This window comes from Salvelinus fontinalis, chromosome 13, assembly GCF_029448725.1.
Source record: "Salvelinus fontinalis isolate EN_2023a chromosome 13, ASM2944872v1, whole genome shotgun sequence".
In the NCBI taxonomy this organism is placed as follows: Eukaryota; Metazoa; Chordata; class Actinopteri; order Salmoniformes; family Salmonidae; genus Salvelinus; species Salvelinus fontinalis.
The window spans coordinates 41,619,848-41,634,833 of record NC_074677.1 but is presented as its reverse complement, the minus strand read 5'-3'; the positions used below and the strand labels follow the sequence as shown (position 1 = coordinate 41,634,833).

The 14,986-nt window shown below is 41.9% G+C and overlaps 1 protein-coding gene across 2 annotated transcripts; it reads right to left on the bottom strand.

Moving 5' to 3' along the window:
• Positions 1-8,186: 8,186 nt before the first annotated feature.
• tm4sf21a (transmembrane 4 L six family member 21a) lies at positions 8,187-10,893 on the bottom strand. Of its 2 annotated transcripts, none has more exons than XM_055942896.1 (5): positions 10,504-10,893; positions 9,850-9,915; positions 9,333-9,466; positions 9,038-9,224; positions 8,187-8,687 (listed from the first exon to the last, which is right to left on the bottom strand). In XM_055942896.1, exons 1-5 carry the CDS (start codon positions 10,678-10,680, stop codon positions 8,676-8,678), a joined length of 576 nt encoding a protein of 191 aa, XP_055798871.1. In that variant the 5' UTR covers positions 10,681-10,893; the 3' UTR covers positions 8,187-8,675. The 2 variants fall into 2 exon arrangements, with proteins under 2 accessions (XP_055798871.1, XP_055798872.1); XM_055942897.1 differs by having other exon boundaries at positions 8,187-8,684; positions 10,504-10,892.
• Between the last annotated feature and the right edge of the window lie 4,093 nt (positions 10,894-14,986).

Here is a 14,986-nt window from a genome sequence, read left to right as displayed (position 1 = left end):
TGTTCTTAACACATTGTATGGTTGTCACGTTCGTCTTCGGGAGAAGGACCAAGGCGCAGCGTGATACGAATACATTCTTCTATTTATTTAACACGAAACGAAGAACACTTAAACAAACTAATCAAAACAACAAAACGAACATGAAGCTATATATATAAAGTGCAGACACAAGCAACTTACATATAGACAATAACCCACGAAATCCCTAAAGAATATGGCTGCCTAAATATGGTTCCCAATCAGAGACAATAATAAACAGCTGCCTCTAATTGAGAACCAATCTAGGCAACCATAGACATACACACACCTAGACTAGAAAACACCCCATAAACATACAAAACCCCTAGATTAGACAAAACACATAAATCCCCTATGTCATACCCTGACCTAACCAAAATAATAAAGAAAACAAAGATAACTAAGGCCAGGGCGTGACAATGGTGTGTTTAAAAAATATATTTTTGAATACCTCATCTGTACCCCACACCATGCAATTATTTGTAAGGTCTCTGTCGCGCAGTGAATTTCAAACAGAGATTCAACCACAAAGACCAGGGAGGTTTTCCAATGCCTTGCGAATAAGGATGTCTATTGGTAGATATATAAAAAAAATCTGACTATTTATTTTATTTTATTTCACCTTTATTTAACCAGGTAGGCAAATTGAGAACACGTTCTCATTTACAATTGCGACCTGGCCAAGATAAAGCAAAGCAGTTCGACACATACAACAACACGTAGTTACACATGGAGTAGAACAAACATACAGTCAATAATACAGTGAAAAATAAGTCTATATACAATGTGAGGTGAGATAGGGGAGGTGAAGGCAAATAAAATATATTAATAAATAAAAATATTTAAAAAAGGCCATGGTGGCGAAGTAAATACAATATAGCAAGTAAAAAAAACACTGGAATGGTTGGTTTGCAGTGGAAGAAGGTGCAAAGTAGAGATAGAAATAATGGGGTGCAAAGGAGCAAAATAAATAAATACAGTAGGTAAAGAGGTAGTTGTTGGGCTAAATTATAGATGGGCTATGTACAGGTGCAGTAATCTATGAGCTGCTCTGACAGCTGGTGCTTAAAGCTAGTGAGGGAGATAAGTGTTTCCAGTTTCAGAGATTTTTGTAGTTCGTTCCAGTCATTGGCAGCAGAGAACTGGAAGGAGAGGCGGCCAAAGGAAGAATTGGTTTTGGGGGTGACCAGAGAGATATAACTGCTGGAGCGCGTGCTACGGGTGGGCGTTGCTATGGTGACCAGCGAGCTGAGATAAGGGGGGACTTTACCTAGCAGGGTCTTGTAGATGACCTGAAGCCAGTGGGTTTGGCGACGAGTGTGAAGCGAGGGCCAGCCAACGAGAGCGTACAGGTCGCAGTGGTGGGTAGTATATGGGGCTTTGGTGACAAAACGGATGGCACTGTGATAGACTGCATCCAATTTATTGAGTAGGGTTTTGGAGGCTATTTTGTAAATGACATCACCGAAGTCGAGGATTGGTAGGATGGTCAGTTTTACAAGGGTATGTTTGGCAGCATGAGTGAAGGATGCTTTGTTGCGGAATAGGAAGCCAATTCTAGATTTAACTTTGGATTGGAGATGCTTCATGTGAGTCTGGAAGGAGAGTTTACAGTCTAACCAGACACCTAGGTATTTGTAGTTGTCCACATATTCTAAGTCAGAGCCGTCCAGAGTAGTGATGTTGGACAGGCGGGCAGGTGCAGGCAGCGATCGGTTGAAGAGCATGCATTTAGTTTTACTTGTATTTAAGAGCAATTGGAGGCCACGGAAGGAGAGTTGTATGGCATTGAAGCTCGCCTGGAGAGTTGTTAACACAGTGTCAAAAGAAGGGCCAGAAGTATACAGAATAGTGTCGTCTGCGTAGAGGTGGATCAGAGACTCACCAGCAGCAAGAGCGACATCATTGATGTATACAGAGAAGAGAGTCGGTCCAAGAATTGAACCCTGTGGCACCCCCATAGAGACTGCCAGAGGTCCAGACAACAGACCCTCCGATTTGACACACTGAACTCGATAAGAGAAGTAGTTGGTGAACCAGGCGAGGCAATCATTAGAGAAACCAAGACTGTCGAGTCTGCCGATGAGGATGTGGTGATTGACAGAGTCAAAAGCCTTGGCCAGGTCAATGAATATGGCTGCACAGTACTGTTTCCTATCGATAGCGGTTAAGATATCGTTTATGACCTTGAGCGTGGCTGAGGTGCACCCATGACCAGCTCTGAAACCAGATTGCATAGCGGAGAAGGTATGGTGGGATTCGAGATGGTCGGTAATCTGTTTGTTGACTTGGCTTTCGAAGACCTTAGAAAGGCAGGGTAGGATAGATATAGGTCTGTAGCTGTTTGGGTCAAGAGTGTCCCCCCCTTTGAAGAGGGGGATAACCGCAGCTGCTTTCCAATCTTTGGGAATCTCAGACGACACGAAAGAGAGGTTGAAAAGGCTGGTAATAGGGGTGGCAACAATTTCAGCAGATAGTTTTAGAAAGAAAGGGTCCAGATTATCTAGCCCGGCTGATTTGTAAGGGTCCAGATTTTGCAGCTCTTTCAGAACATCAGCTGACTGTATTTGGGAGAAAGAGAAATGGGGAAGGCGTGGGCGAGTAGCAGAGGGGAGGCCAGTGCTGTTGACCGGGGTAGGGGTAGCCAGGTGGAAAGCATGGCCAGCCGTAGAAAAATGCTTGTTGAAATTCTCAATTATAGTGGATTTGTCGGTGGTGACAGTGTTTCCTATCTTCAGTGCAGTTGGAAGCTGGGTGGAGGTGTTCTTATTCTCCATGGACTTTACAGTGTCCCAGAACTTTTTTGAGTTTGTGTTGCAGGAAGCAAATTTCTGCTTGAAAAAGCTAGCCTTGGCTTTTCTAACTGCCTGTGTATACTGGTTTCTAGCTTCCCTGAAAAGTTGCATATCACGGGGGCTGTTCGATGCTAATGCAGAACGCCATAGGATGTTTTTCTGTTGGTTAAGGGCAGTCAGGTCAGGAGAGAACCAAGGGCTATATCTGTTCCTGGTTCTAAATTTCTTGAATGGGGCATGCTTATTCAAGATGGTGAGGAAGGCATTTAAAAAAAATATCCAGGCATCCTCTACTGACGGGATGAGATCAATATCCTTCCAGGATACCTCGGCCAGGTCGATTAGAAAGGCCTGCTCGCTGAAGTGTTTCAGGGAGCGTTTGACAGTGATGAGTGGAGGTCGTTTGATCGCTGACCCATTACGGATACAGGCAATGAGGCAGTGATCGCTGAGATCTTGGTTGAAAACAGCAGAGGTGTATTTGGAGGGCAAGTTGGTTAGGATGATGTCTATGAGGGTACCCGTGTTTACGGAATTGGGGTGATACCTGGTAGGTTCATTGATAATTTGTGTGAGATTGAGGGCATCAAGCTTAGATTGTAGGATGGCTGGGGTGTTAAGCATGTTCCAATTTAGGTCCCCTAGCAGCACAAGCTCTGAAGATAGATGGGGGGCAATCAGTTCACATATGGTGTCCAGAGCACAGCTGGGGGCAGAGGGTGGTCTATAGCAGGCGGCAACAGTGAGAGACTAGTTTTTAGAGAGGTGGATTTTTAAAAGTAGAAGTTCAAATTGTTTGGGAACAGACCTGGATAGTAAAACAGAACTCTGCAGGCAATCCTTGCAGTAGATTGCAACACCGCCCCCTTTGGCCGTTCTATCTTGTCTGAAAATCTTGTAGTTAGGGATGAAAATGTCAGAATTTTTGGTGGTCTTCCTAAGCCAGGATTCAGACACGGCTAAAACATCTGGGTTGGCAGAGTGTGCTAAAGCAGTGAACAAAACAAACTTAGGGAGGAGGCTTCTAATGTTAACATGCATGAAACCAAGGCTATTACGGTTACAGAAGTCATCAAAAGAGAGCGCCTGGGGAATAGGAGTGGAGCTAGGTACTGCAGGGCCTGGATTCACCTCTACATCACCAGAGGAACAGAGGAGGAGTAGGATAAGGGTACGGCTAAAAGCTATGAGAATTGGTCGTTTAGAACGTCTAGAACAGAGAGTAAAAGGACGTTTCTGGGGGCGATAAAATAGCTTCAAGGAATAATGTACAGACAAAGGTATGGTAGGATGTGAATACAGTGGAGGTAAACCTAGGTAATGAGTGATGATGAGAGAGATATTGTCTCTAGAAACATCATTGAAACCAGGTGATGTCATCGCATATGTGGGTGGTGGAACTGAGAGGTTGGATATATAGTGAGCAGGGCTAGAGGCTCTACAGTGAAATAAGCCAATAAACACTAACCAGAACAGCAATGGACAAGGCATATTTACATTAAGGAGAGGCATGCTTAATCGAGTGATCATAAGGGTCCAGTGAGTAGAGGTTGGTTGGGGTCACGGCGATCCAGACAGCTGGCCGGGTAGCTGGCTATCGGTAGCAAGATAACATAGGATGGAGGTCTGGTTTTTTTTGCTGTAATTTAAAAAAAAAAAATTGTCACCTCGTTCGTTTCCGTCGGTAGATTAGTGGGGTTCCGTGTGGTAGAGGGGATCGATCCAATTGGCAAAATAGATATAGTGACCCAAGAAAAAAAAGGAAAAAAATTGTCCGGTGTACTTATTTAGATAGCAGCCGATAAGACAGCTAATAATTAGCAGATGGGTATTCAGAAACGTCGCAATGGAAAAGCCTGTTGAAACCACCTCGGACAATTACGTCGGCAGACCAGTCGTGATGGATCGGCGGGGCTCCGTGTCGGCAATAAAGGGTCCAGTCCAATTGGCAAAAGAGGTATTGTAGCCCAAGAATTCGCTGGTAGACCTCTTCGGCTAGCCGGCAGATGGGCCTAGCTCGAGGCTAGCTCAAGGCTAACTGGTGCTTGTTTCGGGACAGAGGTGTTAGCCAGTAGTAGCCACTCGGTTGAGGCTAGCTAGCTACGATGATCCGGTGTAATTGTCCAGAGCTTGCGTCAGGAATCCGGTGATGTGGTAGAGAAAAAGCAGTCCTATATGCTCTGGGTTGATATCGCGCCTGCAGACTGGCAGGTATTGGCCCGAGCTGAAGCTGGCTGGTGTCCGAGTTAAGGGTGAAGACCGCAGCAGTGGCTAACTGACTACTAGCTAGTTATCTGGCTAGCTTCTGATTGGGGTTACGGTTCTAAAGTATAAAAAATAGCAGATCCGTACCACATTGGGTGAGGCGGGTTGCGGGAATGTATATTCAGTTCCTAGATGGAAAGTGAAATTAAAATATATACGAAATGTATACAAAAAATACGAGGACTATTTACACGGGACAAGACGAGACGGGACAAGACAAACACACGTCCGACTGCTACGCCATCTTGGAACAATGGGTTAGATATCCCTTTAAGCATGGTGAAGTTATTAATTACACTGGATGGTGTAGCAATACATGCAGCCACTATAAAGATATAGGCATCCTTCCTATCTCAGTTGCCAGAGAGGAAGGAAACTGTTCAGGGATTTCATCATAAGGCTAATGCTTTAGGGCGTTTGGTTCCCTGATCTGCGCTATGAAGTGCAAACAAATCCTGGACCTGCGTGAGTAGTGGATCCAAGATCCGGGACCAGAGTACCATGTATTCTGACGCGGCAGCGTGAGTCGCGTGGACCTTTTTGCCTGTGGTAAAAAAGCTAGCTCGCTCATGTCATGTAAACTCTTGTTTTCAGGTTTTGTGGAATCAAAACGTATTCTGTAGAATTATAACAAACGCTCCAGGTAACCAAACCAGGGTACTGAATTTCAGATGTGATAATGCCCTAACAGTTAGAGTTTAATGGCTGTAATAGGAAAATACTAACCTAATTGACAGAATGAAAAGAAGGAAGCCTGTACAGACTAAAAAATATTCCAAAACATGCATCCTGTTTGCGATAAGGCACTAAAGTAAAACTGCAAAAAATATGACAAAAATGTACTTTATGTCCTGAATGTTTGGGGCAAATCCAGCACAACACAGCACGGAGTACCACTCTTCATATTTTCAAGCATAGTGGAGGCTATATCATGTCATGGGAAAGGACTAGGGAGTTTTTTTGTGAAACAGAATAGAGCTAAGCACAGGCAAAGTCCTAAAGGAAAACCTGGTTCAGTCTACTTTCCAACAGACACTGGGAGGCCAGTTCACCTTTCAGCAGGACAATAACCTAAAACACAAGGCCAAATATGCACTGGAGTTGCTTACCAAGACAACATTGAATGTTCCAGAGTGGCCTAGTTACAATTTTGACTTAAATTGGCTTGAAATCTATGGCACGACTTGAACATGGCTATCTAGCCATGTTCAACAACCAACTTGGCAGAAATGACCCAGCAAATATGGCCGGCAGTCCACCGGTAGCAAAGCCTGCAGTTCGCCGGCGTCTTGCTCATCGTTTTTCCAGCGGACCACCAGCGGCAGCCGACACTTTTCCGACAGAGGTCCATTACTGAGCCGCTGGTTCATAATAAGTATTTGTTGGCGGTCCACGGTTGCTCCACCGTTCATATTATCAGTATCTTTCCACACAGTAATGATTCCAAAATAATGTACACCACTCTCAATAATCGTTGCAAATGTATTGTAAAACACATTACAAAATAAAAAGATCTACATTGAATACATGGTAACGAAGAATATGCATTATATATTTTTTGTTGTTGTTGTAAGTATTATACAATTAGTAATAATAATAAAATAAATAAATCTATACATTTAGGCTTTCTAATTTATTACAGAAAATCATGTCCTGGACTACGAAATAATGAGTACCCTCTTCTCTGTCAGCAGCTCCCTTCAGAAATTTTCCAACCACCTCTCGCAGGTTCACCTCTGTTGCCTCTTTTGTAGAGGGGTTCTTTCTTATCGCAGGCAAGCGCCGTAGCTGGTGTAACGGATGTGAAATGGCTAGCTAGTTAGCGGTGGTGCGCGCTAATAGCGTTTCAATCGGTTACGTCACTCGCTTTGAGACCTTGAAGTAGTGGTTCCCCTTGCTCTGCAAGGGCCACGGCTTTTGTGGAGCGATGGGTAACGATGTTTTGTGTGTGACTGTTGTTGATGTGTGCAGAGGGTCCCTGGTTCGCGCCCGTGTCAGGGCGAGGGGACGGTCTAAAGTTAAACTGTTACATTGGTGAGATCGCGAGAAGGGCCTGGCACGCGTCCAGAGTAGCCGCAGCCAACCGCCGGACCATTTGGTTAAGGTGTATGTAAACTTCCGACTACAACTGTACACTACTGTTCAAAAGTTTGGGGTCACTTAGAAATGTCCTTGTTTTTGAAAGAAAAGCTAAATATTTGTCCATTAAAATACCATCAAATTGATCAGAAATACAGTGTAGACATTGTTAATGTTGTAAATGACTATTGTAGCTGGAAACGGCAGATTTTTTAAATGGAATTACTACATAGATGTACAGAGGCCCATTATCAGCAACCATCACTCCTGTGTTCCAATGGCATGTTGTGTCCAAGTTTATCATTTTAAAAGGCTAATTGATCATTAAAAAAAAACATTTGCAATTATGTTAGCACAGCTGAAAACTGTTGTCATGATTAAAGAAGCAATAAAGCTGACCTTCTTTAGACTAGTTGAGTGTCTGGATCACTAGTTGAGTGTCTGGATTGCCGACTTTCGGCATGCCAATGATCTGCCACCGGGGGCCCGACCGCGGCAAGCCGCTAACGGCGTGCCACCCAAAAAATACTGGCGGATCGACAGGTCATTGTTAGCTGGGGATCAACAACCAACTTAACAGATCTAGAATCATTTTGAAATAATAATGTGTAGATATTGTACAATTCAGGTGTGCAAAGCTCTTAGAGACTTTCCCAGATGCAATTGCTGCAAAAGGTGATTCTGACATGTATTGACTCAGTGGGTTAAATACTTATCTAATCAACATATATTAGTGTTTTATTTTTCATTCATGTTTTACAAATGTTAGAATTTGTATTCCACTTGGACTAAAAATGATAATTAAATCAATTTTAATCCCACTTTGTAACACAACGTTTGGACAAAGGGGTGTGAATACTCTGCAGGCACCGTATAACGCATTAATTCATGTCTCTTGTAATGGAGAATAGACGATCATTAACCATTACTTAGTAATGGACTCAATTAGTAGAAATCATACATTTGTCTCTTATTTTCAACAGAAAGTGTCTATGTATCAATACAATGGAGAAGAGAGCACAAATAGAATTAAAGAATAAAAAAGATTTCATTTTATTTCAGAAAATGTATACAATGCATGTATATAATGAACCCAAATAATTTATATTGTATATTATATGCTGCACCACTGAATAGCAATTGCATGTCACTGAAGAGTTTACTGAAAAATTCTGAAATGACACCAATCCATGTATCGGACAAAGCGTTACTTTCTGTTAAACACACTATACTTTTGCATCTAACTATACTGACAAATGCTAATTTGGTATACGTTTGATATGCGGTTGTCTTACCTGCCTTAGTTGAATTCACTAACTGTAAGTCACTCTGAAGAAGAGTGTCTGCTAAATGGCTAAAATGTCAATTTAGAAGGCATATCACATTGCAAACATTAAAATAAGGGAGAATGTTGTGCATCACATTGCAAACATATTGAAGCCGATGTCTCTCTTGGTCCACTTAGAGGCGCCAGTCAATCCATCATGGATGGAGAGTAGAATACGATTCTTCCTTCCATTAAATAACCTGCTTGGGACAAGAATAACAGGGAGACACATTTAATAAGGAAACTTTCCCCACAGGGAGACACATTTAATAAGGAAACTTTCCCCACAGGGAGACACATTTAATCAGGAAACTTTCCCCACAGTGAAGGACTATTCAGCTCTCTAGAAGACAATACTATAAGAGTTGATTGGTCTCCTTTTCCTATAGCGATTAACTTTTCAGCAGTTTAGGCTATAGCTGATACATTTTAAGGATTTACATCACATCAATTACATTACATTTAAAAATGTACTTAATTGAAGAAAATATTTCTATTAAATCCAATGACAACTGTCTCACAAACAGGTGTAAGGGCCCCTCCCCTTCCATACCCCTTTGCTGGTGCAGGTTCCACAGAGGCATCCAAAGAGCCCGTTGATCATCTGGCTGCAACAGAGCACCAGCTGCAGAGAGCTTGTCAGCAGCAGGATGGCAAACAGCCCAATGTTAAACTCCACCACGTCTTTAGGCGCTGTGCACAAGCCCCACAGATCACGGTTGTTCAGGTAACTGTTCTCTCTGATGGGGAAAGCGGGAGAGGGTTGAAATTAATTCTAAGCATATTAGTGGTGGTGTGTGTGTGTGTAAGTGCATGAGTGTGTGTTTGTGATCTATGAAGTCACTAACTTGTCTTTGAAGGGAGTCGTCCAGATCAGCAGCACTCTACAGTAGGGCCCATTAATCAGGCCAAGCATTGCCACTATGAAACTGTAGAGGGCGCCAGCAACCCCGACCGCAGCAAAGGCAATGGAGAGGAACATCTGTGGAAACAAGATTAGTTTAGTTTTAATTTATTGGTCTTTCAGCATTATTACAGGTTCTTAAATAAAGTTATAATTAAAAAACACAGAATTACAATAACAAATTGATGACTATCTTATTTAGTATTTCCTGTTTTCTTTGCATTCTATCACTTACGATTCCTTTCTTCCTTTCTTTCTCTCTTGCTCTGTCTCTGTATCTACCTTACTCTCTCTGTATCTGTCTATCTGTATCTCTGCATCTCTGACCCTTTTGTAATTCTTTTGAAAGTTATCTTTCAATTCCCTGCTCTTCTTTTTAGAGTTTTCTAGTCTTTTAGAGTTCAACAGTTATCATTCTTATAGACTTCTCCAGTGTTTTCTTGTCTGTAAAGAGGACTTACCCCGCAGCGGTTGGCACAGCATCCCTGCTGTCCAGTAACATGGATGTACAATGCTGGGACCAACACCTGGAAAGGGAATGGGCAAGGAAATCAATACCATGCATGTAACCTCAATGACTTTTATCTTAAATAAAGGCAAAATATTTTTTTTTTAAATCGACATTTGACAATAACGACTCTGGTTGAATGTTAGAATGGTTGAATGTTTTTATTTTTGTGTGTGAATTATTTTGTTGCTCTTGTTCTTGAATGAGGCAGTAGTAGGAAGATCCAGCAAATGTGCACTTTGATAAGGGCTTGGCAAATAAAGCAGCATGATTCACCAGATGACTTACATATCACACTGTAGTTTGTCCCTAACCATGTCAAAATCTAAAAACGAGTAAAAAAACACGCAAACCATATTTGAATCACTGGCTCCCTTGGATAACTAAATTGTGTCAACTCATGGGCGACTCCCTATTATACATATACTTGTGAATCACGTGGAACCTAACTAGGGGTTCATCAATACACAAAACAAAGTCCATATGAAACTTCTCTGACATTCTCAAATGAATGGTTACGGGGGATTTCCCAATGGCTTGCACTTTAAAAAAAAATACTGCATAATTCAATTAAACACCATTCATTTTTTAAGAAGAAAGAACTTACCATTAGTCCCCCTCCAACCAGTCCACCCATGTACTTCACCTCTTCTGTAATGTATCCATCTTTGGCGTAACTGGTCTCCCAGCCCGGGAAGAACAGTATGATGTTACAGATGATGGAGATGACTGCCAGTGGGTATAGCGCCACCCCGATACACCGGGAGCATTTACCTGTACACATCCTATCTGTCACTTACTGTTTGCCTTGTCTAAGAACTGTGCAGCCAATAGGTTTGAGAGCCTTGAACATTCCAAAAGAAAAACAGGGTAGGTATAAAGTCGTAAAACAAACTCTTAGAATTACACAAAGGGTCTTTTCTGGTGAAAACAATCGTCTTGTCCACTCACCTTTTTTTCTCTCTACTTGGTGATATACGGGGGGGAATGGAATAAATACGAGGTGGGAGGAGTGGTTTTGTGTGGGAGTAATAGTGTACTGTGAGTCATAGTAAAGCAAAGCCTATAATTGGACACCTATTCTTCACCCAACGCAGCAATGGGACTTTGAATGGCGTCATTTATGTCAAATCGATTATGGTGTTATGATTAACACTAGAGGTTGGCATGGTTTCCTTTGGTGATAAACACCAAACCATAGTCAGAATAGGGTACCTGAGAAATAACCTACGAAGCCTCCAGACTACAGTTATTTGTCTGTTTAGTATGCCCTCATTGTCACAATATTCTCTAATAAATAAGAGAAGGTCATTGTTTTTGTGTTATTCTGCTTCTTTCAAATCTTCCCAGCTACACTGAATGTGTTCCGCCAGTGTGTGTTTGTATTGTCTATCTGAGTTTCTGTAAAAGCCCCACTCCTTGTGGACTTTGGACCGGTAGTGCATGATGCTGTTGATGGGAGGGATACAATAAGTCTTTGACATCAGCTGTAAAACATTAACAAGTGACTGGTTAAACATTAATAAGAGACTGCACACTAGCCCCGGTGAGCTCGGATAGAGGAATGTCATTCACCACTTACAAATATCCGCCGTTTCGATTTGCGTAACTGTAACTTCCAAATTGAGATATTAATTGGAAACGTTTGTGTGCACCGCTAACCAAAGACTTCTCAGTTACATACTCAGTTATATGATTTAGTCTGTCATTATAGGATGATGAGCAATGAGCATCTTTTTGATTACAAAAAAAAAGGATCTGACAAAACCCAAGAGGCCGACATGTAAGCCTGAATAAAAAATAAGTGATACTAGCAAAAGCAGTGTGCAGGTTTCTATTTTCTTTGAAGATTACCATGAGTTAAAACCTGTGAGAAGTAATTAAGGGAGCACTTTGGTGTTAGTGCAGGTGACAATTCTAGGGAGAGAAAGTTTTTGTAATGTTACCCGCAATGTTCCCCAGATGTTTGAGTGTCCAGTTAGCAAAAACCTCCTGAGAACCTATGTTTAGGCATTCGAGTTAAGAGAACATTCCCTAAATATCAAACAGAACTTACCCAGACCGTGGTTGCCATGTTCTCAGAATATCCAATATTAATGTTCTAGACACGTTTCATTGGAACACTGCAAGAACATTCATGTGTCCAGTTTTATTAGGATTAGGACAATATTCCAACAACGTCCCACCAAATATTTACAGAACATGGTTGCCATGTTCTCAGAATATAAGATATTAATGTTCTAGACATGTTTCATGGGAATGTTGTAAGAACATTCCTGTCTCCAATGACCTTTAGTGGTTTCAGATTTCTATGATATATGACCTATAATTACTTTGAAAATGAGTGAAATAGTTTTCCTTCCAACATTTTAAAATTAAGTATGTTAAAAAGCAACTGTTCTGCATTGGAATGGTGTGGGTGTACCCCAACAATAGATGATGTGGGCGTATACCGGTCATTACAAATATTCAAGCAAGTAGACCTCTGATTGGCCAGCTCATCCTGCTCTAGACTGCTGATTGGCCATGACATCATACTCTATGAGGAAATAGCAAGCATTTTTTAAATGGTCTCTTTGCGATGTTTGACGTTGGGTTTTTGAAGTGTTTTTTCCCCCCTACAATTTATGCTTTGGCCACAAATACGAGTATAGGATGAGTCAACAACATTATTTGGCTATGAGTTAACAGAATATGAACCTTTAAAGTGAGATTTTCACTGGACAGTTACTTTAAAACATATGCCGCTCTGGAGGTTTTGTCTAGTTCCCAGCTTGTTTAGGGGACATCCCTTTAAAAAAAATGTAGGACATCGCCTGATGGTCCCAAAGAAACATTCCCGTGTGCACAAAGCGAGGTCCATACAGAAATAGTTTTTTGAGATCAGTTGTAACGTCCTGACCAGAGTTCTTATGTGTTTTGCTTGTTTAGTGTTGGTCAGGACGTGAGCTGGGTGGGAATTCTATGTTGTGTGTCTAGTTCGTCTGTTTCTGTGTTCAGCCTAATATGGTTCTCAATCAGAGATAGCTGTCAATCGTTGTCCCTGATTGAGAATCATATATAGGTGGCTTGTTTTGTGTTGGGGATTGTGGGTGATTGTTTCCTGTCTTTGTGTTTTGTCTGCTCCAGCTAGGACTGTGACGGTTAGTTTGTTTTGTCATTTTGTATAGTGTCTTGTTTTGTGTTAATTAAATCATGGAAAATTACCACGCTGCACATTGGTCCTCAGATCCTTCTCGCCTCTCCTCGTCTGAGGAGGAGGACGACTTAGACTGCCGTTACATCAGTGTTGAAGAACTTCTCTGGCCTGCACAGAGCCCTGACCTCAATCCCATCGAACACTTTGGGGATGAATTAGAACATCAACAACTATGCCCTTGAGCAAGGCACTTAATCCTAATTGCTCAGGGTCGCCGTCAATGATGGCTTATCCCTGGCCGTTACCCCACTCTCTGAAGGTGTTTTAGGGGAGGGGGATATGCAAAAACATATTTCCATTTCACACCACACACTTGTACAGGATAAACACTTGTACATGTGTGAAACAGGACAAATATAAACACCCCCTATTTGATGTGTTGTTATCAGGCCTACTGATGGTCGATACTGATAGTGGTTAATATTTAACACAATAGAAAAAGGAAACAGAGGAAGTCGGGGTAGACTATGATTAAGACATTCGAGAGTGCCCATCCCTGCACGCAGTGGCGACCAGTCATTCAGGGCAAGTGAGGCAAATTAATACTAATTTGTTTGCTAACAATATAACAAAGAAATGTAATTGAGTTAATTAAGGTACATACAAACATGGTCTCTTTTTTGCTTTCTTGAGTAAGGCAGCTCCAAAATGCAGGTGTTTCAGCCTAGCTCGGTGCTTTCTGTGGTGGTGGGGCAAGCCAGCAGAAAATACAGAGCGTTGCACCTGATTGGCTCAGTTTTCTGTCACTCATGACCCACAAGCCTAAGGTTAGAGCTCAAAAATGTTTGCCCCTTGAGTTCTGCCATAGAGTTATATTAGAAGTGCCCATCCAAGAAGGCTCAAGGTCATTGGCCACAGAATGACATCAAATCCCATTATATCTACAGTAGCTTTGATTGGACTTTCAAAGTCTTAGCTAGCAGTCATTATCATAAATCAAGTCAACAATCTACTGGCAAATCCTTTCTAATCCATGTCAGAAGAAGATAAATAACGAAGCGAAATTCTAGATAAAACATATCGGTGCTCATCAGCCATTGGACATAAACATTACACAACAAGTTGGAAATCGCAAATTCAACAATGAGTCATTTGGAAGGAATCAGTGGCTAACTGCAAGCAGTGCAAAGCAATCAGTAACAGTAGCCTCCTATTCAATGTAGCTGTGTGTTTTTTCCCACCATAAATGCAGAGAATGCCAGACTTTGTGGACAAAGTTTGATGACAAAACCGTCGTGCCAACTTCATGTTTAAGTGAGCACAGCACAAGCCAAGGTGAGTCCAAAAATGTCTTGTATGCGGCTGCAAAAATGATCTAATATGCAAGGGAGATATGTATACCGTAGCTAAGAAAGTAATACTAAGTGTATGTTGTGTAGTAAGCTGTTAGTAGCCCATGTGCCTCACCCTAATAATTTGATCTATTTTCACCTCTTAATTTCAAGGCTGAATTAATTGTTTCGCTGCCAGACAAGGCTCCGCTGATAGCCAGGTGCAACGGTGGTAACGCCATTGTGCTGGAAAGAAAGCTCTGCTGTTGGGACAGCTTTATGTAGGCCCTAACAGTTTGTGGGCACCGCTTGTCGCTGTTATAGTGCAATTAATGTATTGTTTAGTGTTGTGTTGTGTCTTTGCTTGCATGCGTCAAAAAAAAATTGGGGGAGTTTGCCCCACCAAGATTTACATGCTAAAATCGCCACTGCCTGCAAGTTAAAAGGTCTTACAATAAAAATTCTGCATAATGCCACAGCATTTCCTAAACTTTACTGCTGTCACGTCTACTCCCGCTTACCTGGCAACCCTCATTACGCACACCTGCGCCCCATCATGAGGCACACCTGGACTCCATCACTACCCTGATTACTTCCCTTAAATCTAGGAACTCCCTAAC

What these genes read in the sequence shown, in the direction of transcription:
- tm4sf21a (XM_055942896.1), bottom strand. Translation starts at nt 10,680, where the DNA reads ATGTGTACAGGTAAATGCTCCCGGTGTATCGGGGTGGCGCTATACCCA. An exon ending in TGGTTGGAGGGGGACTAATG is followed by an intron (nt 9,916 to 10,503) that starts GTAAGTTCTTTC and finishes TTCCCTTTCCAG; the next exon opens with GTGTTGGTCCCAGCATTGTA. An exon ending in GCTGTGCCAACCGCTGCGGG is followed by an intron (nt 9,467 to 9,849) that starts GTAAGTCCTCTT and finishes TTGTTTCCACAG; the next exon opens with ATGTTCCTCTCCATTGCCTT.